We start from the raw sequence: 24,792 nt of genomic DNA, 5'->3' as shown, positions 1-24,792 counted from the left end.
TTCGTGGGCCTTGAAAATGTGACCTATCTATAGCAATTAGCTGGACCACAATGCCTAATACTTATTTGTAACAATGTAATTCTTTACGACGCGCGTGTGTTGTATAAGAGTGTATATACAATTACTGTACATGTATATGTATATACATTTATTGTATTCGATTAAATATAATTCGTTTTAAACTTCAAGCTTTTTTAAAAGATATCTATTTATATATATATATATATATATATATATATATATATATATATATATATATATATATATATATATATATATATATATATATATATAAAATAAGGAAGTTAAACTACCGTTTTCATTTATGAGCAACAAGGAAGCAATTCTAGTTACAAGGAAATGATCATAAAATTATACAAGGTTTGTTTTAATTGAAAACAATTTATAAATAAACTATTTTTTGAGGTTTATTACATAGTATAGATTATTGCATAAAGCATCTCCAGCTTACAGTGGATGAGATTTTACTAATTAGAGTTATATATATTATATATATTATATATATATATATATATATATATATATATATATATATATATATATATATATATATATATATATATATATATATATATATATATATATATATATATATATATATATATATATATAAAAGCAACAAGGAAGCATTCCTAGTTTCAAGGAAATAGTCAGAACTTATTACAAGGTAAGTTTGAATTATAAAATTTTTTTTTTTTCATTTTTATTATGTATGTAGCTATTTTTAGCTGGACTGTTTCTACTCCTGCTAGAAACGGTTCTACAACCTTTGCACAAATAAAAACATTTTTTTCCCCTCATGACATTCATAGGATAATATTTCTATAAAATTATTGAGTGATTACATGTTTTAAGCTTAATGAGAATTCTTTATTACGAAGTATCAATTATTGAGGAATAAAAGTTTCAAAAATGACTTTAAATTTAGTAGACTTACACAAAAAATTTATTTCACCTTTAAAAATTTAGTAGGAAAATATATTGACAAAAAAAAAATCGTATATATATATATATATATATATATATAAAAGCAGTTTCTTTGATTTTTTTATTTAGTGTATAAATATTTAAATTTTTTAGTATTTGTAATACACTTTATTATAAAGTATTAAAATAAAATTATTCAATTTTAGCAACAATTTAGAAGATTTCTAACTATTAATTTCTAATTTGTAGTTTTTATATTTGTTAATGTAATATATAGATATAATGTAATACAAAGATTTTTGTGCATATGTTCTTAGTAATGAGTAGCAAAGGAAAAGTTGCAAGAAAACAATCTCAACCAAATTCAAGGTATTTTTAAAGAGCATGTTTTATAATATGCAGTTTAATTTTTTTAAATGAATTAAGTTTTTTAACTATATATATATGAAATGAGATAAAAATTACTATTTTAGTATATGGAGAAAGAAAAGAAACGCAGTTCTAGGAAAGTTTGGAAATAATCATCAAAGTTTTTTAGTTTCCCTAAGCGATAATTATCCGACGAAGTCACCAAAATCTCAGAATGATGATCTAAAGTATCATAATTTATTTCAAAATTCAGCACTTGAGGAAAGTAGTAGCAGTCTTTCTGACTCTAGATATGTGATACCTGATAATAAAATAGAATATGATCTAGTGTTATGCTCAAAAATTAAGGAATGGTCACTTCCCAGACGGCACATCTGATTTTAATCTCGGAATTAAAACCCGTATAAACACGTGTTTGTTACGATCCAGGCGTAAACCAAAAACACGTGGATTTCACGGGAAGTTTAACTGGAGTTTTACACGTGTTTTCTATGGTTTCAAACACGAGTTTTTTATGTTTTAAATACGTGTTTTATGAGGTTTTAAATTCGTGTTTTCTATAGTCTAAAACGGACTTATGGCATTTAATAAAGTTTCCAAACGGAAACTTTATTTAATGCCATAAGTTAGTTCAGGCATAAGTTTTCCAAATTTATGCCTGAACTAGCAGCTGTTCAAACGGTTTAATGATAAACCAAAAATACGTAGGTTTTGTTAGACACGTTTATAGCTTTAAACCGTTTAAACCTTTTTTATATATACTACATTATATTTACGACAATTTTGTTGTTTAATTTTTATTTTTTAAGGTAATTTATTTTACAATAATACTACAAAGAAAAAATTAACAAAGAAATAAAAAACCAAATCATTAAAAATAAGCTAATAAAAGACGTTTGGCACATGGTTACCGTACATAATATTTAATTTCGATTGATCGCCTCTTCCGTCATTATAAAATCTAAAATCGTATAACAATACGCTTTCGCATTTTTACAAACAATTCCAGTAGCATCGAATGCTCTTTTTAATTTTTCTTAAAAATCGGGTCTCGAACTTTACTAATTCCTCAATTGAGGTAACCTGTTCAAATTTAATTTCATTCAAATCTTTATCTAAAAACTATTGCAGTAGCCCAAATTTCTTTTTATGTAATGGTGTGACACAATCATTTTACGCTAAAACATGGCATCATCCATGGGAGAGGTTTCGTTTGTCTGATTTTTTGGTCGATCTGTATTGGTAATGGTTTTTGATGATTCGCCTTTATCTGTTTTAAAAAAAAACAAGTTTTATAATAAATAACAAAATAAATGATTATCTTAGTCTATTGTTTTGTATTGTACCTAAATAAATGCACTATAAAAAATGCTGTTTGAAAATACAAGAGTAATGATTCGATGGAAGAGTAAAATTGATTTTTTCCTTATAAATCATTGTTTGTGTCTGTACATTTAAATGGAATCGACCCTTCATTCTTCTTTTCAAATTATTTTTTAGAGCCACCAACTTTAACCTAAATAAGAGACGCCCTTTAAGAATTTATGAAACCCATTAAGAAACATAATTCATCAAATATACTATTGTACTTTTTAAATATTATAAACTTTTAAATTAAATGCAAATAAGTTATTACATTGGAAAGACCCAGAAGCCCGAGTATTCACAAGTATTTTCATTAGCATTTGTACCAGGATGTAAATCCTCTCTTAATTGATTTTTGCTTATAAATATAGAAACCTTTAAAGGTTGATTCGAAACCATCTCATTTAGGTTTTGTTGCTTGTTTAAGTGCAAATATCCTGTTTTAAGATAAATTAGACTAATATACACTCAAATATAGGTAATAAATATAAATATAAGTTATACATAATATTTAAAAAAACCAAATGCACACATGCCCCCTGTTCATTAATAGTCACCTACCTTAATCAAGATTAATATTATTATCTTCATTAAGTTTCTGAAGTCTTCTATAAATATATTTTCTTCATCTAGATTATGTGATAACGGTAAAACTCCTAAAAGATAAAATTTGCAAAATCAAAATTTGCCAGAAATATTAGTGTCATTTAAAATTTTTTGAAGTTAAAGATAAATAACTAGAGTTTTAATACAAGTATTTTCATTAACAGTTGTACCACGATTAATATTTTTTCTCATTGTCTTTTTCGTTGAACATGTGAAAAACTTAGTAGTTGACTTTTAGTAGAATTAGTAAGATTATTTTAGTAGATTATAAGTAAGTAGAAGACTTATAGTAGAATCTTTTCAATTTATGTTTTGTTGCTTATTAAAACCCACATATTCTGGTTTAAAAATGTTATATATATATATATATATATATATATATATATATATATATATATATATATATATATATATATATATATATACATATATATATATATATATACATATATATATATATATATATATATATACACACACACAAACAAAACAAAAAAAGTTCAATATGTGCTAATGCATATCACTAGCCATAGTCTGCTTAATAATAGACCCTTACTTTTATCAGCAAAAAAAATATCATTTCTGCAATCAGATAGACTATGCAAGAAATTTTCTTGCTGGCTTCGGCTCATGCCATATTTTTAATACTGCTGACTCATTTTTGTATCTTCTCAAACAATTAAAAATTAATTTAACATTTACATAATAATTTTCAAATATAAACAATTGATTTACAGATAAATAAAGTTACTTACGGACAGTATTTTGCAACAAAGTATTACTAGATTTTGCTGTCAATATTGGTAGAGAAAGTTTATTGAAGCATAGGCAGTATATTGGTGCAGCCTCGCAGCTCGAAGACAAATTTAAACATACAGGAAATAAATTTCCAGCTAAAACTGATCGATACTTTTTCATATATTCTTTCCACTATGCTGAACTTGTCCTTTTCATTTTTGTTAAATAATTATCATTAATAGGATATCCTATAGCATTTAGTACACACACCTTTATATAGGAACAACACTAGTATTTTTCAAACATATATAAATAATAACAATGCTAATAGTAAAAACAATAATACTATTAACACAAAATATATATATATATATATATATATATATATATATATATATATATATATATATTCATCGCAGAAATACACACACATATACAAATACACACAAATATACATACGCCGAAATACACACACATATGTGTGTATATGAGTACATATTACGTATACTTAAAATATACATTTATTTATAAGTGTATGTATGTATGTATGTATGTATATATGTGTGTGTGTGTATATATATATATATATATATATATATATATATATATATATATATATATATATATATATATATATATATATATATATATATATACATATATATATATATATATTTATACATACATACATATTATATAGACTTATACATACATACATATATACATATGAATACATAAATAAACACATACATATTTTATATATGTATTATACATACATATATAAAATATACATTGTATAAATTATATGGATACACAAGTGTGTATGTATATAGATACACATGTGTATATATATGTGTATATATATATATACACATATATATACACACGTGTATATTTATATATGTGTGTGTGTTTGTGTGTGTGTATATATATATATATTATATATATATATATATATATATATATATATATATATATATATATATAAATATATATATATATATATATATATATATACATGCTAATACTTAACAAAAACTGAATTTATTTAACATATAAATTTTCTCGACAAATGTTTTCCTGAAAGTTCTTGTTACACACTTTAAAACCTTCCGAATAATAAAAATACAATAAATTTGAAAAATCGCGTGCTTTTAGTAATGGTTTTACATTCGTTGCGAAAACTTTTGATAATTTAATACTCCATTTTTGTAACTGAAAAACCATCACTAAAAACTTAATATCCAAACTGGTTTTTTGGTAAAATATAGTAGTTAATTTCACGGAATCAAAACCCTATTCTTGACACGTGTTATTTTTACTGTTTTCGGGAGTTTTAAACACGCAACAGAAACCACGCGTAACTTTTAAAAGAGTTGTGCCGTCTGGGTTAAGAGCCGTTTTTTTTAAGAATCAGGCAAATTCCTGAAACTGTGGAAGTGACCTCCTCCAAATTGCTTGAACTTTTTATATATTGATCAGAATATAGAGAAAACCTGTTGGGGAAAAAAAAAATTTTCAAAAATGTTTCGTTCACTCGGAATCTGGGCTTAAATTTTTGAGATTTTTTTAAAAATTTTTAGAAATTTAGTTTTTGCCACCTTCGAACCCATTTTTTGGCAAGGCAAAAAGTTGCACATAGCTTTTGTAGTTAATATCAGACGTAACCCAAAAGCTCTCTCCAAAAAATATAAAAAAGTTGCGTGACACTGTGCGGTTGGCTAATTATCATAGTTCAAAAGTACAAAATCAATCAGTTTTGTCAACTTTTAATCGGAGTTAATTCTAGCGGCGAAGTGTTGCACACAATTTTTCTTTTAGGATTTGAAATTATCAAAGGTATTGAGTCTAAAAATGCAAAGAAATTTATGTGATACCTAAGGCCTATTAATATATTAAGGCTTGAAATTGGAAAAAAATGTTTTAGTATACTTACAAAATGAACCATTACGGCAGAGGCGCTTAGTTTTGTAAAAATGTAAACATATCCAACTGTCAATACAAAAAGGTCCTAACATAATAATAAAAAAAATTCGTGTGATTTTGTCACACGCATGATATAACATGAATTAAAAATTGAACAAAAATCTAACATCAAGATAACTATATTGCTAATTAAATAAAACATAAATCAAACATTTAAATGTTTTTCCATTTAAAAATTAGTTTTTCATTTATTAATAGAGTCATTTACACACATTATCCACCACATCACACATAATTTCTACTCAGCTGCAGTAAGTTTCTCTAAGAATAATGATATGACTGTATTATAGTCTTCTTCGGATAATTAATAATCGCCACAACCACTGATTAGAAAAGGAGCATTTACTAAACAGATAATTTTATCAGTTTGGTTATTTATCTCCTCGGTAGTAACTGGCCAGCGAAAAGTATTCTTCTCTTGCCCGTTAATCATACAATTAACTCTGATCCCAGTTATAGATACCTAAAAGTATTAGCGCAACATTTAAAATAATATAATAAAGAGTTTATGATTTGTTTAATTTTGCTTACATTCAATAAAACTTGTAAAGTCTTATATAATGTCATTCTGAAATTATTTTTACATTTTATTTAAATTCCTTTTATTTTAGAGCACTGTTTTGTAAAACAAAATAAAAACTTGAAACTAATATATACTTTGAATAATATTACCTCCACAATATATCCAATATTCCATTGTTTTTCATATGCAACAGCAACCCAATCATTCACTTTCCATACAAGACAAATTTCTTTTGCAAGATTGGCGATGTCTTCCTCATATTTATTATCATCTTCATTGTCTCTGCCAGATTAAAGTCATCATTTTCGCCATAAACTTCTTTGTTATCGTTAACCTGACTATTTTCATTATTTTCTGTTGTCGGTTCTACCAGCTTACCTTTTCTTTTCAGGTTACTAAATCTATAACAATATCAATTGTTTATATTTTTAAACATATGTAAACAAACACACAAATAAAGTATTTATACAACAGTTCTTTCTGCTGATTTGAAAATCTAAAAGAACTTCGAACTGGTAATGCCCAACCTTGCAATAGAAAAATGTTCATTCAATGTGGTTTGTCTTTTACGGAAGCACTGTTAGAGGATGAAGAAATTGGCATATTTAGTTGTGAAGTAATTTTCATCTTATGAACAAACGAGTTGCGAACTTTATCCAATGATGTTAATGATTTCGGGAACTGTATGAAGACCGGATAGCATGTGTTCTTCTAACTCAGCATCGCTTTCAAATGATAAAGTACAATTCATTTCAGTGCAAAATCTTAATGAATATAATTGCCTGTCACTTCTTTTCTGTTTTTCCTTAAGTGACTTGTTACGCTTAATTGAATTATCTGTTTTGCTATATGGCAACAACAACTTAATCGAGGGTTGAATTTTAAGATTTCCATACTCTTGTTCAATTCCCTCACCGATATTGAAATAACGCCACATCTTCATACTTTTCTCACCAAACTCAAATGAGTGATAGTTGCTAATGTTCTTAATCTTTGGTCCAGTAACTACAGTTTTATCATTGCTAATTTGAGCAACTGCTACTTTTGCATCTTTAGCGCCAAAACTATAATGCATAGCCTTGTGTATATCTTCAGCAGTCAAAAAATTATTACCAGAGTCAACGTAACTCCTTAAAATTGTCTTTACAACTGCACTCTCCCTGTCACATTGATCTTTTCCACAACAGGGTTCATTATAATCATATCTCAGCAACTTTATATCTCTCTCTTTGCATACATTGTAGATTGCTTCAGCTGAAAGATTTCCCTGATAGCAGCCGGCATTATCAGATTTGGTAAACATTTTCTTGATATGCGGTTGATCAATTCTGAATTGGTCTAAAACTGCAGTGGCTAACGAAACAACATCACCTATTCCCTGATCACACCTATACATTGAAGTAAAGTAAACACGTTTGAATAACTTTCCTGCTATTTTTATGAAGAATATATCCACATGTAAACTCATTCCTTTCTTGCCAAAATACTCTCTTTGGCCCTCTCTGTACCGAACCGGAAGAATTTTTTGACAAAAATCTTTAAGCCAGAAAGCAGTTTCATCGTTTAATTGCTTAAAAGCTTCGATTTTTGCCTTTTTCTGTTGAGAATCTCTCATCAGGTGTTTTATGTAGTTGAATACATCCTTTACAGCAATTTCCAAATCATAAATAGAATCAGCATCGTCAGAATTTTGAATTGTTAGTTCTTTGATCATCTCGATAGCTTTGCACAAATCATAGCAATCGGCACATACCACTTCTGATATCTCTGTGTTGGATTGAAGATTTTTTTCAGATGGATCTGATAAGGCATGTTTTGAGCTATGAGAAGAAATGTTTGAGTCATTGACACTACAATTGGTTTGATAACTTGTTTTCAAATACCTTTTTCCTTTTTCAAGGGCAGCTTCGAGAGATTTAGAACTAAATCTTTGTGCCAATTTTTGTAATGTTTGAAAACCATTCATGCCTGAAGCAGTAACATCATCTAATCCAGCTAAGCTTTTTCGACTTGAAGGTTTTATTGCATGCAATACTTTCCACAAACTTGAATCAGATAATGGTATATAATTGTTTTCACTACAACTTTTTCGATAGAACATGATAGCGTGGCTATATTTTGTCGTCAGTATTGCATGCACTATCTTTTGTTCTTCACCGCTGTCGTATTTTAATTTGGTTATTCCATAAGCAACATCATGCAAAATACCGCTTGTAAATATAAAGTCTAAGAAATGTTCACACTTTGTTTGATCAAGACTAGATCGGACGAATACTTTCTTCTCTGGAAATGCCAACCCTTTATGAGATGCATGCCATTTTCTTGCTGTTTCTATACGATGTTTGGTACACTCAAATGTGTTCATTATAAACTTTTTGGTATACTTGGTATGATCTAATAATGAGAGGATAACTAACTTTCCCATGGAATCACTTTGCTTATATACTTTCTGAGCACGAATAATTTCAATTGGGAGAGGGCTATTTATTTCATCAACATTTTTACTGTTAAGAAAATCTGTAAGTATTTCCTTTTGTCCAGGAGCAACAGCTTCCGCAAATTTTTTCTTTAATAAGTTTTCTAGGCGAACATACTTGCGTTTTAACTTATCTTTAGTAGTATCTTCCAGATATTCGAACTTCCTTTTTAATCTAAATTTTATTGGACTTGCATTAAGAACCTCAGTTACACTCTCACGGCTTCTTAGAGATTCGTCCAAAATCTCCTGTGAAACATTAATTTCACCGGGATCAAATTCTTCATCTGGAGTAGCAGGTGTCATATATGTTTGTTCTTGTTGTGTTTGTGTTTCTGTACATAAATTGGTGTTTTCGTTGACTCTAGATAAAGCAGTTTCTTGCTTTAAATGGGTAAAACACAGCATTGCACCAACTGAAAATACTTCATTGTATCGCTTTGACATTGATATGACGACATGTATTGGTGACGCCCTTAAAGCGGGAGATTTTTTTCCTTTTATATTTAGATGGTGAGGATGAAAGCATGTTTTTGGAGGACTCCATGCAATACCAAACGTGTACCGGTGAAAAGCACATATTTGTTCATCCTTTTCAAGATTTCTTTTAAGTCTATTTGCAATAAGTCCATTTTCTTCCCAAATATTATTATTGTTTAATCGCATGACCTAAAAACAATTTTTTAAACAATTATTAAGTGTGTCATTTAAAGCATTGTTTATAATCAGACTCTTCACGAAAAATGTTTACAAGTTTGAAATACATTGTTGTTATTATTAAAATACAATATTGCAAGAGTGTGATTAATTTAGTGATTATTTATTAAAAGAGTGAGGAATTAATTAAAAGAGCTATTTTTTTTTGTTTAAAGAACTTTGTCTCAAAATCTTATTGCAGAGAAGTTATAAAGTATGTAATTATAAAAATTATATTACAGTCTGCGTAAATTTAAAATACATAATTACCTTTAAGTTGATGAGGTGTTTCTTAACATCAACATCTCCCAGCTGATGAATGTAGAACATTTTGTTTATAATTTTATGATTTTTGAATGATCCACAATTTCCTTTTGAAAAGCAACAACAGTTTTCATAAAAATATTTGTTTTGTTTCATACTCAACTAAAAACAAGTTCTATTTATGCAGTACCTATTTCTCAATAGCAATGATAAAATATCTACTCTATTTATGCAAATTTTAAAGATCGTTAAAATAAAGTTAAGACATTTTTATGGTAAAGTAAACAACCGCCCACTAACTTGTTTCTCCACAATCGTGATATCAGCGATTCTTCTTCCATTCGATCACCGCAAGTTATTTGGTTATGACGTAAATTTAAATAATTCACTTCTGATCATGTATTGTTTTTTATTAGTATTTATTTCAATTGTTATGATTTCTATATCATAGTCAGAAACGCTTAAATTTTTTCTTAACATTACGTGCAATGTTTTGTGTAATGCTAAATGCTAATTTTGGATGATAGAAATTTTATTGTGAGCGAAAACCTCATCTGTGTGTCCAAAAAAATATCTCTTCGTACTTAATCATTTTTAACAATTTGTACCTTTATTTTTAACTTAATATCTAAAGATCACACGAATTTTTTTTATTATTATGTTAGGACCTTTTTGTATTGACAGTTGGATATGTTTACATTTTTACAAAACTAAGCGCCTTTGCCGTAATGGTTCATTTTGTAAGTATACTAAAACATTTTTTTCCAATTTCAAGCCTTAATATATTAATAGGCCTTAGGTATCACATAACTTTCTTTGCATTTTTAGACTCAATACCTTTGATAATTTCAAATCCTAAAAGAAAAATTGTGTGCAACACTTCGCCGCTAGAATTAACTCCGATTAAAAGTTGACAAAACTGATTGATTTTGTACTTTTGAACTATGATAATTAGCCAACCGCACAGTGTCACGCAACTTTTTTATATTTTTTGGAGAGAGCTTTTGGAATACGTCTGATATTAACTACAAAAGCTATGTGCAACTTTTTGCCTTGCCAAAAAAATGGGTTCAAAGGTGGCAAAAACTAAATTTCTAAAAATTTTTAAAAAAATCTCAAAAATTTAAGCCCAGATTCCGAGTGAACGAAACATTTTTGAAAATTTTTTTTTTCCCCAACAGGTTTTCTCTATATTCTGATCAATATATAAAAAATTTAAGCAATTTGGAGGAGGTCACTTCCATTGACTGCCTGATTCTTACAAAAAATGACTCTTAAAAACAACTGTACGCGACGATGCACTAATGAAATTTTAGCTATATTTTTTGAATATAAGTTTAATGTGCCTTTGGATTGTAGAACCTTATTAAAAACAAAAAAAAGTATTTGTTTCAAAGATGTTGATGGTGGAAATTATATATATCTTGGATTAAAAAAACAGATCACTAATCAAATAACTTATCATTCAATTCTTGATGTTAACATTTCTTTAAGCATTAATATAGATGGTTTACCACTGTACAAATCCAGCTCTACACAGCTGTGGCCAATTGTTGGTCTTATTAAAGGTTACAATCCATTTTTGATTGGAATGTATTGTGGATCAATTAAACCTAAATATCATTTATTTTTAAAAGATTTTTCAGATGAATTAAAAATGCTAACAAGCTCTCCATTTGTAGTGAATGACAAAAGTTACATGGTTCAAATTTATTTTGTTTGTGATGCCCCTGCTCGCTCCTTATTAAAAGGTATAGTTAATCATACTGGTTATCATTCTTGTGAACGATGTACTATTGTTGGAAGATGTATATTAAATCGAATTGTTTTTTCTCATATAGAAGTAAATGTAGATTTGCGTACAAATATTGAATTTCTTGATTATACTTATGCTAACAGAGATCACAATGGAAGATGTCACCAACATGAAAAGTCTATATTCAGTGAGATAAATTCCCTTGATTTTATAAACATGTTTACTTTGGACTATATGCACCTTGTTTGTTTAGGAGCTACTCGGAGAATTCTATATTTTTTTAAGGGTGGGATTAAAGGAACTAATCATGGAAAAATTTCTTTAAACATGTTAGACCAAATTTCAAACAGTTTATTGCAGCTAAATGGAAAATTGCCCAGTGATTTTTCCAGACAGCCTAGGTCTCTTTCTGATTTAGATAGATGGAAAGCAACAGAATTACGTTCTTTTTTAGTATATTACGGCATGATAGTGTTAAAAGACATTATTGATTTGCGTACATATAAACATTTCTTAAGTTTATCAATATCAATACGGATTTTATGTGATAGTAATGCTGAATTTCGAAGATCAAATTTAGAGATTGCTCGTCGGTTGATTAAATACTTTGTTATAAACTCAACCGAAACATTTGGTCAACTATTTTGTGTTTATAACATACATAGTCTTCTGCATATATGTGATGATGCTGCGTTTTACAATGCTCCGTTTGACAGTTTATCTGCTTTTCCGTTTGAAAATTTCTTGCAGCAGATTAAAAGATTAGTTCGATCTAAACATAATCCTATATCACAAATATGTAAAAGGCTTGATGAAATCAATTTTTTTAATAGGTTTGAGCAAAAAAAAACCAAAACTAATACCAACTTAAGAGACGGTTGCTTCTTAACCAAACATGGTGTGGTTTTCATAAAAGTTAATTTAGGGAATGATCAATACTCGTGCTTCTATTATAGAAAAGATTGTTTGGATAATTATTTTACACACTTTTTAAACTCAAAGGATATAGATGTATATTTCTTAAGAAGTAATGTTCGACATGTTGTCAGAGTTAAACATAAAGATACTTTGGTTAACAAATGTGTTTGTTTACCAATAAAAGATGGCTTTGTTATTAGTAAACTGTTGCACAACATATGCTAAGCTAAACTTTTTATTTATCTATATCTACTTTTAATGTTCAATACACTAGAGTTGTGTTAATTAATTAAAGGAATTTATATATATGTATATATTTTATATATATATATATATATACATATATATCATTATTATTATTATTATTATTGTTGTTGTTATTATTATTATTATTATTGTTATTATTGTTATAATTGCTTTTACTTTTTTTACTCTTTATTATAACCATATAAGTATTTTCTTATATCTTTTGTGGCCCACACACACGCACACATACACACGCACACACATACACAGATATATATATATATATATATATATATATATATATATATATATATATATATATATATATATATATATATATATACATATATATATATATATGTATATATATATATATGTATATATATATATATATATATATATATATATATATATATATATATATATATATATATATATATATATATATATATATATATATATGAATCTTTCACAATTTAAAAAAAGTTAAGGAGCTGCTCTCAATTATGAATATTAAAGAAGCAAGAACAGTCACAAGGAAGCGATCACAACCCAATACAAGGTAAGTTTGATGAGAAAACAGTTTTAAAATAAATTCTTTATTATAAATGTTGCTAATAATTTTTTTTTTATATTTTATTATGTAAAGTCTGTTTCTTTATATTAACTGTAATAATAAACAATCTAATATGTTGACATCAGAAAATCAATGGGATCATTTTTTCATTTTTTTGCTTTTGATTTTAGCCCAATAAAAAGACTTTATTCTGTAATGACTATCATTGAAGATGAAAAACATAAGAAAATGACTATACCTGTGCATTGGGTAGATGAACTCAAAAGTGTTGCATATTGGCCTCCGAAAGACAAAAAACAAATAAACTACTATATTAGTAATTGGGTTTCACCTGATAAAGGGTGGGGAGAATATATATTGTAAAAAATAAATCTTGACAAGGGAACAAAGGAGATGTGTGATGTTTGTATGAAGTTTGACTCTGAATCTTCAAATTCTAATTTTCAAGAAACAGGTATTTTGATTACCATCTCACCAGGTGAGATGGTAAATGCTGAAAGCCTAAATGCCTTTAAGAATCAGTTGGACTTTTTCCAAAAAATCCGCCACAGTGCCGCTAAGACGCTCTATGCAACACAATAATGTTGCATCGTGGTTAACTAACTTTTTTTTTTTTTTTTAAATATATTAAAAAAGTAAAATTATTATTCGCAATTATGAGTATCAAAGGTGCAGATATAGTTACAAGCAAATGAATGAAGGTATGTTTGAGTTAAAAATGTTATATAAATAAATTTTTTAATAAATGTATGAAGCTATTTCTATTCATATTTGAATGAAACAGTGCAACATATCACAGTTATTTGAACATAAGAGAAGCAAGTCCTATTATTAAAGTGCAAAAAGTTGCTGAATGCAAGTTTATCAAAGAATGTCATCTGGTTTTATTAAACATTTTATGTAAATAAATATTTTTTATCAAGTTTGAAAGTATTTCCAACGTTAATAAACAGTATATGAAGTTTTTTTTCATCAAGTTTAAAAAACTACCCAAAAAGCATCACTTGAATTTATTGTAATGAGAAACTTTCATCAGGTTTTTTTATTTTATTTTATTACATAATGAAATTATAACAAGGTTAAAAAAATTGTTAAATAAACTAAAAGTAAAGTGTAGAATTTACCATGAGTATAAATGTGCGTTCAAGTAACACCCTTTATATGTGCTAGTTGGAATCCATGAAAGATTTCTATAGTAATTCTGTTTTTAGAAACACTGGTGTCACATACAACGAAGTTTCAACGAAGGTCAATAAGTTGAAGATCATTTCATTCGGTCAATAAGTTGAAGATCAAAGAGAGCTCTTGACAGAATAGCATAACAATTATTTTATTACGTTTTTGTAGGCTTATTTATAAATGTATGCTTTTTTTTTGTATGCTTATATTATAAATAAACAGAAAATTAAACTTTTAGAAATTTATTAAATTATCGAGATCGAGGCTGTTGCTCCTAAATTTTCGTTTGAAAAAGATTTTTTTTCTGCATAACATAACTTATTTACTGAAAAAACTTATACTTAAATAAATGATTTAGGATAATCCTTAAAAAGGTTAAAACGTTTCATTTACATATAATAAAAATCCATCAAAAAACGCTTTCGTGAGAACCTTAAAAAACGTTCTAAAAACGTTTTTAGGAAAACGTTCGGTCACCGTTTCATATGAACGTTCAAATAACCATTAAAAAACGTTTCACGGGACCTTTAAAAAACGTTTGCAAAACGTTCTTGTGCCCACTGGGGAAAATTAATAAATTAATTAAAAGTATTAAAAAAAGTTGATTTCCTTCTGGACAAAACAAGTGCAACTCGACAAAATGTTGACCAAGCTGTATTTCGCTATCAATATTTCGTGGCGAATCCTTTGTCGTCGATCACAGCCTTGCATCTTCGAGGCATAGATTCGATCAGGTGATCAATGAAACTTTGTGGAATCGCTGCTTAGGCCTTTTGGATTTGTTCAAACAGTTGATTCTTATTACGAACACCTTCACGATTAATTCTGCGGTTGACGATCTCCCACAGGTTCTCGATAGGAATGAGATCCGGAGATTGAGGCGGCCAATTTCTGCACATTCCAGTCAATTTGAGATGTAGCAAACAGGAGTCTTTTCTTTTGATTTTTTAGTGAAATCAGCGGTTTCTTTGCAGGGCGTCGAGAAAACAATCCGGCTTCAACAGCACGTCGTCTGATTGTTCGGTCCGATACAGGCAGCTCTAATTGCTTTTGTATATCGACTGATAATATCCAGGGATCCTTCTTGACGGATCTGACGATCATAGAATCCTCTCTAGAAGTGGTGGAACGCGGTCTTCCACCTTTGTTATCTGCTGCCAACTTCCCCGTAGAACGACATTTGGAACATAGTCTTGATACGGTCCATTTTTTCACGCAATGATTATCACAAATACTTTTTTTTTTCCACTTACGTAATCGCCGATAATTTTCTTTCTTAGTTCCAATCCAAGACTGTCGGGAGCCATTTTTGCACTTGAAGTCATAAAAAAAAATATATAAATAATCACGCTTCTTAACGCTTACCGTGTTACATTTACCTTGTGATGATACAATAATGCTCTGTGGAACACGACGTCTACGTCTATATATATATATATATATATATATATATATATATATATATATATATATATATATATATATATATATATATATATATATATATATATATATATATATATATATATATAATATATATGGGGAAGTAGGGGGGAAAGGGGTCCATAATACTTTATTTTTTTGCTTAACCGATTATTCTTCATTGGTTTTTTTAGAAAAGTTCAAAAAACAATTCAGTTTTTGCTATTTTGTTAGGGTTGACCTTTTGCTTCAATTTTTAATATTTTAAAAATATTAAAAAGCTTAAAAGCTATAAATCTTTGCAGCGTGTAAAGTTACGCAACTTTAAGTTAAAATTTATGCAGTTTAAATTTTGATAGGATAACTTTGAAATAAAATAAATAAAAGTTGTGTTTAAACAAAAATAAATCTCATCCAGCGCAAAAATTTGTTTTGATTTACTTCACTAGAAGATACTTTGCTATTAATTTTGTTAACCGAATTTAGATACCAATTAAAATAAAAAATATTGCAACAAGAAGTACCAAAATAATAAATAAATCATAAACTAGTAAACAAATAAATAAAAATTATTAAACTTCTTTAGAAATCTCCTAGTTATTGAGGAAATTTATCATTCAAAGTTGCCTTTACTCAGGTTTGTTTTTGTACTTGTTTTTAATTAAGTCAACAATAAATCTTTGGAAAGTTTCACTAAATAAGATTGACTGCTCAGTAGTCATAGAAGCAGTTTGTATATACGCATCAAAAAACTTCAGCAAATAGTTTAGCAAAATTTATCAATATTTCTTCGACAAAAAATAAGAAAGTATTATGGGTTTGGAAAAAGATATAATGACGGAATAATTGATGTATTACGTTTTTAATCAGGTTATTGCAATTTAAAACAATTACAAACAACATTGAACTAATGCCTTAGCGTGGGACTCTTTGCAATCGGCTTTAAAAGTACCGTCAATTACAAAGATTCCTTATGGTGATGTAGTTAAATATCCAAACAACTGTGAAATCAAAACTTAGGTAGTTTAGAAATATTTTGGGAAATGTGTCTCATTGTTAAAAAATTTTAAAATATAAATACAGTTAAAACTAGTGACAGAAACAACTGAGAAAGAGCGAGTTAGCAAAAAACAACTGTAAGCTTTACATTAGGCGTCCAAGAGATATTATATTGATTAAAATTACAAGGCAGCCCATTTACTTGCAGATGACAATAAATATTTTGAAAAGAGAAAGATCTGCAAAATGTAAAAAACGATTGATAAATGATGTTTATTTTAATAATAATAAAAGAATAGTAGATCATTGCAGCAAAGATCCACTTTGTTTAAAATCATAATTGTTGATAAAAATACAAAAACACGCCGCCTTTTGTTAATTGAATAATAGGCTAATAATTTAAAGTTTCTACTTAACTTGGAAAGTCCTCACAAAATGCCACAATTGCCTACGATGACTTTTTTTTTTTTAGTTGTCAAGGTGCTTCCAGAAGAACTAAGCGTCTTATCACAAAGCACCGTGGAAGAGCAATTTAACTAGGAAGTTTACACACCCTTCCTTACCAATGTCGCTTATCTGATTAGAGCCAACAACATTGAACCTCAGACCTTTTGATTCCGATAAATAACTCAAATCACTGTACCACGGTTGCAATGAAGTTATTTAGCATTTTCACTCGTAATTGTTACAATTTGTTTTTTATATGGAGTAATTTCATGTATAATGCCTAATTTTTTTAACACATAATGATTACACATTTTATTTATAAAACAAACAAAAAAATTTACTAAGGATTCTACTTTGATAATAATAATGATTTCATTTAGTTTAACAATTGATTTTTTTGTCAAAATATTCACTTTTATTGAAATTAAAGTAGAATGCCAAATATTTATAATGAAAAAAAAGTATTAAGTAATCCGAAATCAGCATAAAAAATTAATTAAGAAAAAGTAGTTAAACTACACAAAATCCAAAAAAACGTTAGTTTTGGATCCCCCTCCTTTCCCCTAAATATATATATATATTATTTACATATATCAAAATTGACATTTTATGTTTGCGAAATATTGTTAACAGTATTGAGATAATTATTGTATCTATATTGCACTAATGTTGCTTGCTACTAGGGTACAAAACAGAAAGTAAAAAATTTTACGTAGAACGAGGAAGACATTATGATCTTGTCACTAAGCACCACTTTTGTATATAAAATAAAAATTAAAACTTTTCTTTTAAATGATCTTTTTTAAATAATGAATTAAACAGATAGAGGCTTAAAAAAGAGGATGTGGATAACAATACGTCATTGTAATCTCTTCAATTTTTTTGTTGGGTGAAATCAACTATAAGTCTATTGTTGTTATATATACTAATTATCTTACATTAAATCATAATGATTTATTACATTTTTGTACAATCATTGATCTTTTAAAAATATTATCAAGGCATGGTTGCCTGTCAATAAATCTTTAATACTCTTTTTAAAACGTCTTACTATTGCCTTTAAAGTAAATGAAAAAGAATTTCACATTATTTGACTTGTAAAAACTAAACTATTTGGTATATATAAAATATATATAAACTATAAAATATATATAAACTATAAACTTGAACGTCCTGCATTGTAGAAATATATTAAACGTATGCACACATTTATTTTAGCTTATCATTGTATAAGTTAATAAGTTTGATGGTATTATGCCAATTTATCCACCAGAATTGAATTTTAAATTAAACAGGTCATTTGTAAATAATCAGCAAAGTATGTCGGTTACGTATTAATATTTATAAAAAATAATAAAAAAATTTAATAAATTAATTCGTATAATTACTACAGTTAAACTCTTGCTGTTTTAACTAATTCAAAAGATCATTTAAATCAAACAAACTATTTGTTTGTTCAATTTAAATGATCTTTTGAGTTATAGAAAACCCTAAGTCTCTTCAATATTTAGGATTGAACTCCTAAATATTTCAAATACTTTAGTATTTCGAACATGTTTTGACTTGAATTACATGGGTTCAACTATACTAACAAAAAATTTGACTACAAAAAAAAGATTACTTCAAGTAAAAAATAAAAATCTTGTCATGACCAATATTGTCAGTTGTTTAAAATCTTCAACACCTGTTATAATTTACATTGGTAAAATAATTGTTAAATCAAGTGAAACACTTTAGTTCTCTAAACCTTTAATAGACCTTGACAATTTGATATGTGGTTTTTCGAATTCTCAGTCACATTACCAAGGTTCATTACCTTGGTAATGTGACTGAGAATTCGCTAATTGCCGTAGAAAAAACATTTTAGTTTTCAAACTTATTATTTTAAATTATTCTATATTTTAAAATATTGTAAAAGGTTATTACACAAAATAAAAGTTTATAGAAGATAAATTTATTGTTATGAATTCATACTAAGCAACAAGTTGTAAAGAGTTGTACCAGTTGCGAAGTGACGACATAATTGATAGATTACAAAGTACAAGCTTTCAACTAATGATAAAGTACGATCTCATCATGTAATACAACATAGCCTGAGCGCATCGTGCAGACTGTTGTTGTATTTTTTAATAATGTCCAAAAACGTAAGACATTTTTGTTGTAATTTTCAGTTTTGTTTTCAAGATTTCATTTTTATTTAAAAGCTTTTATTTTTATTTAAATTCTTATTTTATTTTTTTCAAAACTTTTTCTTTAACTTTCTTTATTTAACTTTACCAAACTCGCGTTTATTTAGTTTAATTTGCTTTTACTCAAACTTTAACAGTTAGTTATTCCGGTTTAAAAAATTTTGTGCTGTTTAACAGCTAACTTTAATATTTTTTAGTTGAAATTTTAAATATTCTTTTAGTGTTTTAAAGTTATATCTCTATAAAGTTTCTACACTTCTCAAAATGAGAAAGTCATAAGTATTACATGGACTCCAATTTTAAACACTAAAAGATTTATTAAATAAAATCTAAAGCCTGCCTTTGGATATAAGACAAGTAGAAAACGTTAAAGTTTTTTATTTACTTTTCACATTTTGGGTAGAAGGGCAAATATGTTCTTAGGCTATTACCGCAATTGTTTTTTGCAAAACATTCTCATTTGAATAAGCATGAGCATACTTAAAATTTGGAGTCAACCATAAGTATCAAAAATCCTGCCGGAGCCAACCAAATCATTTCTATCAAATTTCTGTCGTAACTCTTCCTGACTCTGCCAAGGTTTTATGGTAAATGTTATACTAAAAGAATTAATTAGAAATTAATAAAATATATATATATATATATATATATATATATATATATATATATATATATATATATATATATATATATATATATATATATATATATATATATATATATATATATATATATATATATATAAAGTTTTAAAGCTTAATTTTCCGGTTCTATTGTTAGGGCTTCAGAAGCCTACATATTCTTGAACTATATACGTGTTTATTAGAAAAATGTTAAAAAAAAAATGCGTAAAAAAATGCGGCTTATGTCTATTTTGAGTTGCAATGGTAACTAATAATAACTTTGATTATAAATACACTATTAGTTTACTCGTTCATGACTAAAGGTAACGCCGTGCGACTATTAATAATGTACTACAACTTTTTCTCAAGATTATAAAAGAGACATTATTTTTTATTATTAAACAGTTGATTTCTTCTAGTTACCATATTCTTTAAATTTCTTTAAAATCTTTAAATTCTTTTTACAAATTTTTTACTTATCAGTTCATTGTATAAATATATTGCATTTATAGGTGTGCAGATTGACGCAGGATAAATGCGCTAAATTTATTTTATCTTAATTTTAAATTTTTCAGTTCAATTGTGATGTTTAGATAACTCTTTATCTTTTATAAAATAAGTAATACAAAACCAATTAATTTGTAGTTCGTCAGAATAAATTTATAACAATGGGGTACTTGAATATATTACAAAGATCTACAAATAGCACATTCAGTTTTAAAACGTCACACAGTTAGACAAGAATTTTTTGTTAAAAATAAAAATGATTTTTGTGGTGTGATTTTCTTTTTCTTTTTTATATTGCGCTGTTGCACGCTCATGATGGCAGATTAGTTTCAAAACAATGTTTTATTCTGAACTTTTATTAAGTTAAATTACGTATGGGTTTCTTAAATATTTTGAACAGACATTTATTTATTTTTGTATATAAACGGGCATTTTTTATGCAACCTTGCTTTAAGGTTTTTCTCGAATCTGCTTGTGAGGATGGGTTCTGTTTAGAAACTTCTTCTTCCAGTTTTGTATAATAGTTTTGAATGGGTTTTAAACTGCTTGGCCACTGAGCGAGTACATTTCTTGCATTTTCTTGGATATATGTCACGACATAGTTTGCGGAATTGACACTCTTATATTTTTGTAAAAGGTGTAAACCAGCAAACCGTTAACAGTAATTGCACCCCAAATTAAAATTTATGGAAATCGCTATGCAGAAGGTTAAATGAATCAGGAATTTAAACATAAGTTTGGAAGCCGGCAAACATTAACTTTGTGTGCTGCAAACTGCTTAACTTGCGCTTTGCCTAAGAATATGACTCCGCACCACAATTTAATAGTTCAACCGTTGTGTTTTTTTTGCAAGTTGTAAGGCGATTGTGAACATTTTTTTAAGAAAGCCATAGCCCATACGGTCGAAGGTCAAAAGTCCTTGGCAAGACATCTTTGATGAAGGCAATTAGGAATAAGAAGGCAATTTAGGAAGAACTTAAAAGCCTAAAATCTTATGTCCTTCACACTTGAACAGCACTTGTACACACTTGAACACACTTGAATACACTTGAACACACTTGAACAGTTTTCACTTTTTGTAGTGGTAATTATTGGTCTTCGACAATAGTTTCCTTTGATTGATGACATCTGTTGATTTGATGCGCTAAATGATACTAAAAATAGTTAATCTTTTGTTGCACGTTTGAAAACGTGCGGTAATTGCTCTTGCAGATTTGCCATCTATTAGAAGTTGTATTTGCGTAAGTTAAGCTAGTGATATTTTAGTCATACTCTAAAAAAATTGTGATTAAATTACTCATGATTTATAAAATGATATTTTTATGATATTTTTTTATTGGTTGGTAATTGCGGAATCACCTACGCAAGAAATGATTGTTTCTTTTGTTACCAGTATACATATTTTTTCCTTTGTAAATAACCATTTATAATAACTATGAACTGTCGGGAAATTTTATATACATTTATATACAGGGCCGTCCCGAAGAGGTCTTTCCATGGGGGGTTAAGTTGGTGTATGTATTTTTTTGCCAACTAGAAACACCAAAAAAAAAAAAAAAAAGTCCTCAATATTTGCAACTTGCCAACAATAGTTCAAAACTTGCTCAATGTGCTAACTCAAATGCTTATATGACAGCTTTAAGGGGGTGGGACACCCCTACACCTCCCTTCCTCCTTTTTGGTGGCCCTGTTTATATACATATAAATTACTTAAATTTTTGTAACTAAAAATGTTACTAATTTTGACACCTAATTTCTTTAAAGACTTACTTAATTTGAATTTGTTAGTTTAGAAACTTAAAATTTATGTAAAGAAAAAAACTTAATTTTCAAAGTTTAATGGAAGATCAAGGAAGCTAAATTATGTACTACTCTGCTGACGATTGTTGGTTTGATGACGTCGGTACGGTTTAATTGACGCTATTTTTTACCATTTAATATAGTCACTTGTTTTGTGTACAGTAAAAAACTGACTTGTTTAAATTTGTAAACAATTTGAAATTTGCTGTTTTATTTGCTGTTTTATTTGCAATTTGCTGTTTTATTATCAAATAGAATTTTTTTTAGCGAGAATTGTAAGTCTTTTGATACGCCTTTATAAAAGATATATGTTTATATATTATGATATATATATAAACAATATTTTGATTTTGTTAATTGTTTTTGCTGGACTTAACTGTTTATTTTTTGATTGCTGATATGTTTATTTGCAAGTAAAGGGACCAGTCTTGAAAAGCGAACTCTAAGCATGATTAAAAGTAGATAATGTCTTTATAAAGCATTGTAATACACTGCTTCATTTTAAGGATTTTTCTTATCATTTAATTTTTAAATTAATTTGTTGCGCTAGTTTCTAATATCTTTTTGATTTCACATTATCTTGAGTTGTGCATCCTATGAACTATAAACTGTTGGATCTTTCGGATTAATACTGGTAACGTAGCCATTAACATCAGTTTTTATTTTTTGCTATTCTCAAATTTACAAATATTATAAGTATTGCATGATACACGCTTGTTTATTACCGTTATAAATTGTTTTAAAGAAAAAGTTTAAATAGAGATTGACGTGAAATGATGCATAATATAATTATGTTTTTAGAATATCAATTTAAAGTCCCCCGTTGAGTAAATGTGAATTTTATGATTATTGGTGATTTTATTTAAGTATTTTTAAATACATCAAATTACGATTAGTAGGTTTAAGAGCAATTACAAAACATTTTTTATTCTGTTAGTTAATTATTTTACCCATTAACGACTTGCAATTGTGTCATAAACATTGAGGTTATCTAATTGTTAACATTGCTCAAAAATGTTTGAACTTGTTTTTGCTTTAAAATGCTTATATGGCTTCGGCCGAAACCGAAATTTCTGCTTCAACAATTTTTTTACTTTTCCTGTTTCGGCCGAAATTTCGGTTCAAACCACAACCGAAATGAACCGAAACTTTTATAAGATTTTTTTTAAGTTTTAATTTAGATTGTAATCGTTTGTTAGTAAATCAATTTTTAATTATAACAATTGTAGACATTTTAATTGAAATCACGTTACATGATAGTTTTAAGTTACTAATCTCAAATCATTCTTAAAATGAATTAACATTTAAGTAAAGCAACCCAAACCAATAGTTTCATCAAAAGTTTCTCAGTACTAAAAATTTACAATAGAAAATAATCGATAAAAAACTAGTTTATGGAAGCATTTTACCGTGGCAGCTAGTGATTTCAAATACGGAACTGCAATTTGAAAATATCTCGTGGATCGCACAATCCAAAATTTCAATCACTTAGCGGACTTTCATCACATTTAAGAAATCGTTTACTCTAAAAAATCTCCTAACTGAAAAAGCAATACTCATAACTTCAGATCAAGTTGAGTCTATTACAATTAAAAAAAGAACAATACCCTTATTTGACACCAGAACAAAACGGCAGAGGGCTGAAATGTTGCAATTTGCAATGCCTGGTTGGGTTGACAATATCTCAAAAATTGATTCAAACTCCGAAGAAGGTCTAAAGTTTCATAGATTTATATTAGAAAACAACATTAAAAGCAAAGTTTGGTTTGCCAAAAGTAGCAAAGAGATTCTTTAGACCTCCACCAACATCTACAGAAGTAAAAAGGTTGTTTTTAACTGCTGGAGACATTCTTTCAAAAGAAAGAAACAAACTTTTGCCAGAGAAAATACTTCAATTATTACCTTTAATTATTGAAATGTCTGGACATATTATAAATTTAAACTATGTTTCATGGTGATTGCTTAGATATCTGTAAAATAGCTTTTTTTTTAATTTTTGCTTTAATTCGGTGATCATAAAAGGTTAAGGATTTTAAACATTCTTTTACAAACTTCGGCCAAAATTTCGGTTTCGGCTACGGCTTCAATGAACCGAAATTTCGGTACTTTCGGTTTCGGCTCAAATTTCGGTTTCGGTCGATCACAACCAGCCGGTGTC

The 24,792-nt window shown here is 27.7% G+C and overlaps 1 protein-coding gene and 2 long non-coding RNA genes across 7 annotated transcripts in view; 2 read left to right on the top strand and 1 right to left on the bottom strand.

The window, feature by feature from the left end:
• The first annotated feature begins 302 nt into the window (after window positions 1-302).
• LOC136080998 (uncharacterized) lies at window positions 303-14,888 on the top strand. 2 transcript variants are annotated; one of them, XR_010638799.1, is made up of 4 exons: window positions 303-381; window positions 13,378-13,453; window positions 13,639-14,504; window positions 14,680-14,888. It is a non-coding gene; the product is annotated as an uncharacterized LOC136080998 (long non-coding RNA). The 2 variants fall into 2 exon arrangements; XR_010638798.1 differs by having other exon boundaries at window positions 13,639-14,888.
• On the bottom strand, window positions 2,470-4,319 carry LOC136080997 (uncharacterized). 2 transcript variants are annotated; one of them, XR_010638797.1, is made up of 3 exons: window positions 4,044-4,319; window positions 2,954-3,338; window positions 2,470-2,833 (listed from the first exon to the last, which is right to left on the bottom strand). It is a non-coding gene; the product is annotated as an uncharacterized LOC136080997 (long non-coding RNA). The 2 variants fall into 2 exon arrangements; XR_010638796.1 differs by having other exon boundaries at window positions 2,470-3,338.
• Window positions 14,889-19,533: 4,645 nt separating the features above from the next.
• LOC100208526 (sodium-independent sulfate anion transporter) overlaps window positions 19,534-24,792 on the top strand; it is a 37,942-nt gene continuing 32,683 nt past the window's right edge. Inside the window, exon 1 of one of the 3 annotated variants that reach the window (XM_065799773.1) lies at window positions 19,534-19,659. In XM_065799773.1, the coding sequence (XP_065655845.1) occupies window positions 19,648-19,659 (12 nt within the window). In that variant the 5' untranslated portion in view covers window positions 19,534-19,647. Of the gene's footprint in view, window positions 19,660-21,218; window positions 22,910-24,792 lie in introns of those variants that run through there. The other 2 variants (XM_065799774.1, XM_065799775.1) reach the window with 2 other exon arrangements.

This window comes from Hydra vulgaris, chromosome 06 (assembly GCF_038396675.1).
Source record: "Hydra vulgaris chromosome 06, alternate assembly HydraT2T_AEP".
Lineage (NCBI taxonomy): Eukaryota > Metazoa > Cnidaria > Hydrozoa > Anthoathecata > Hydridae > Hydra > Hydra vulgaris.
This window is presented reverse-complemented; position numbering and strand designations above follow the sequence as displayed.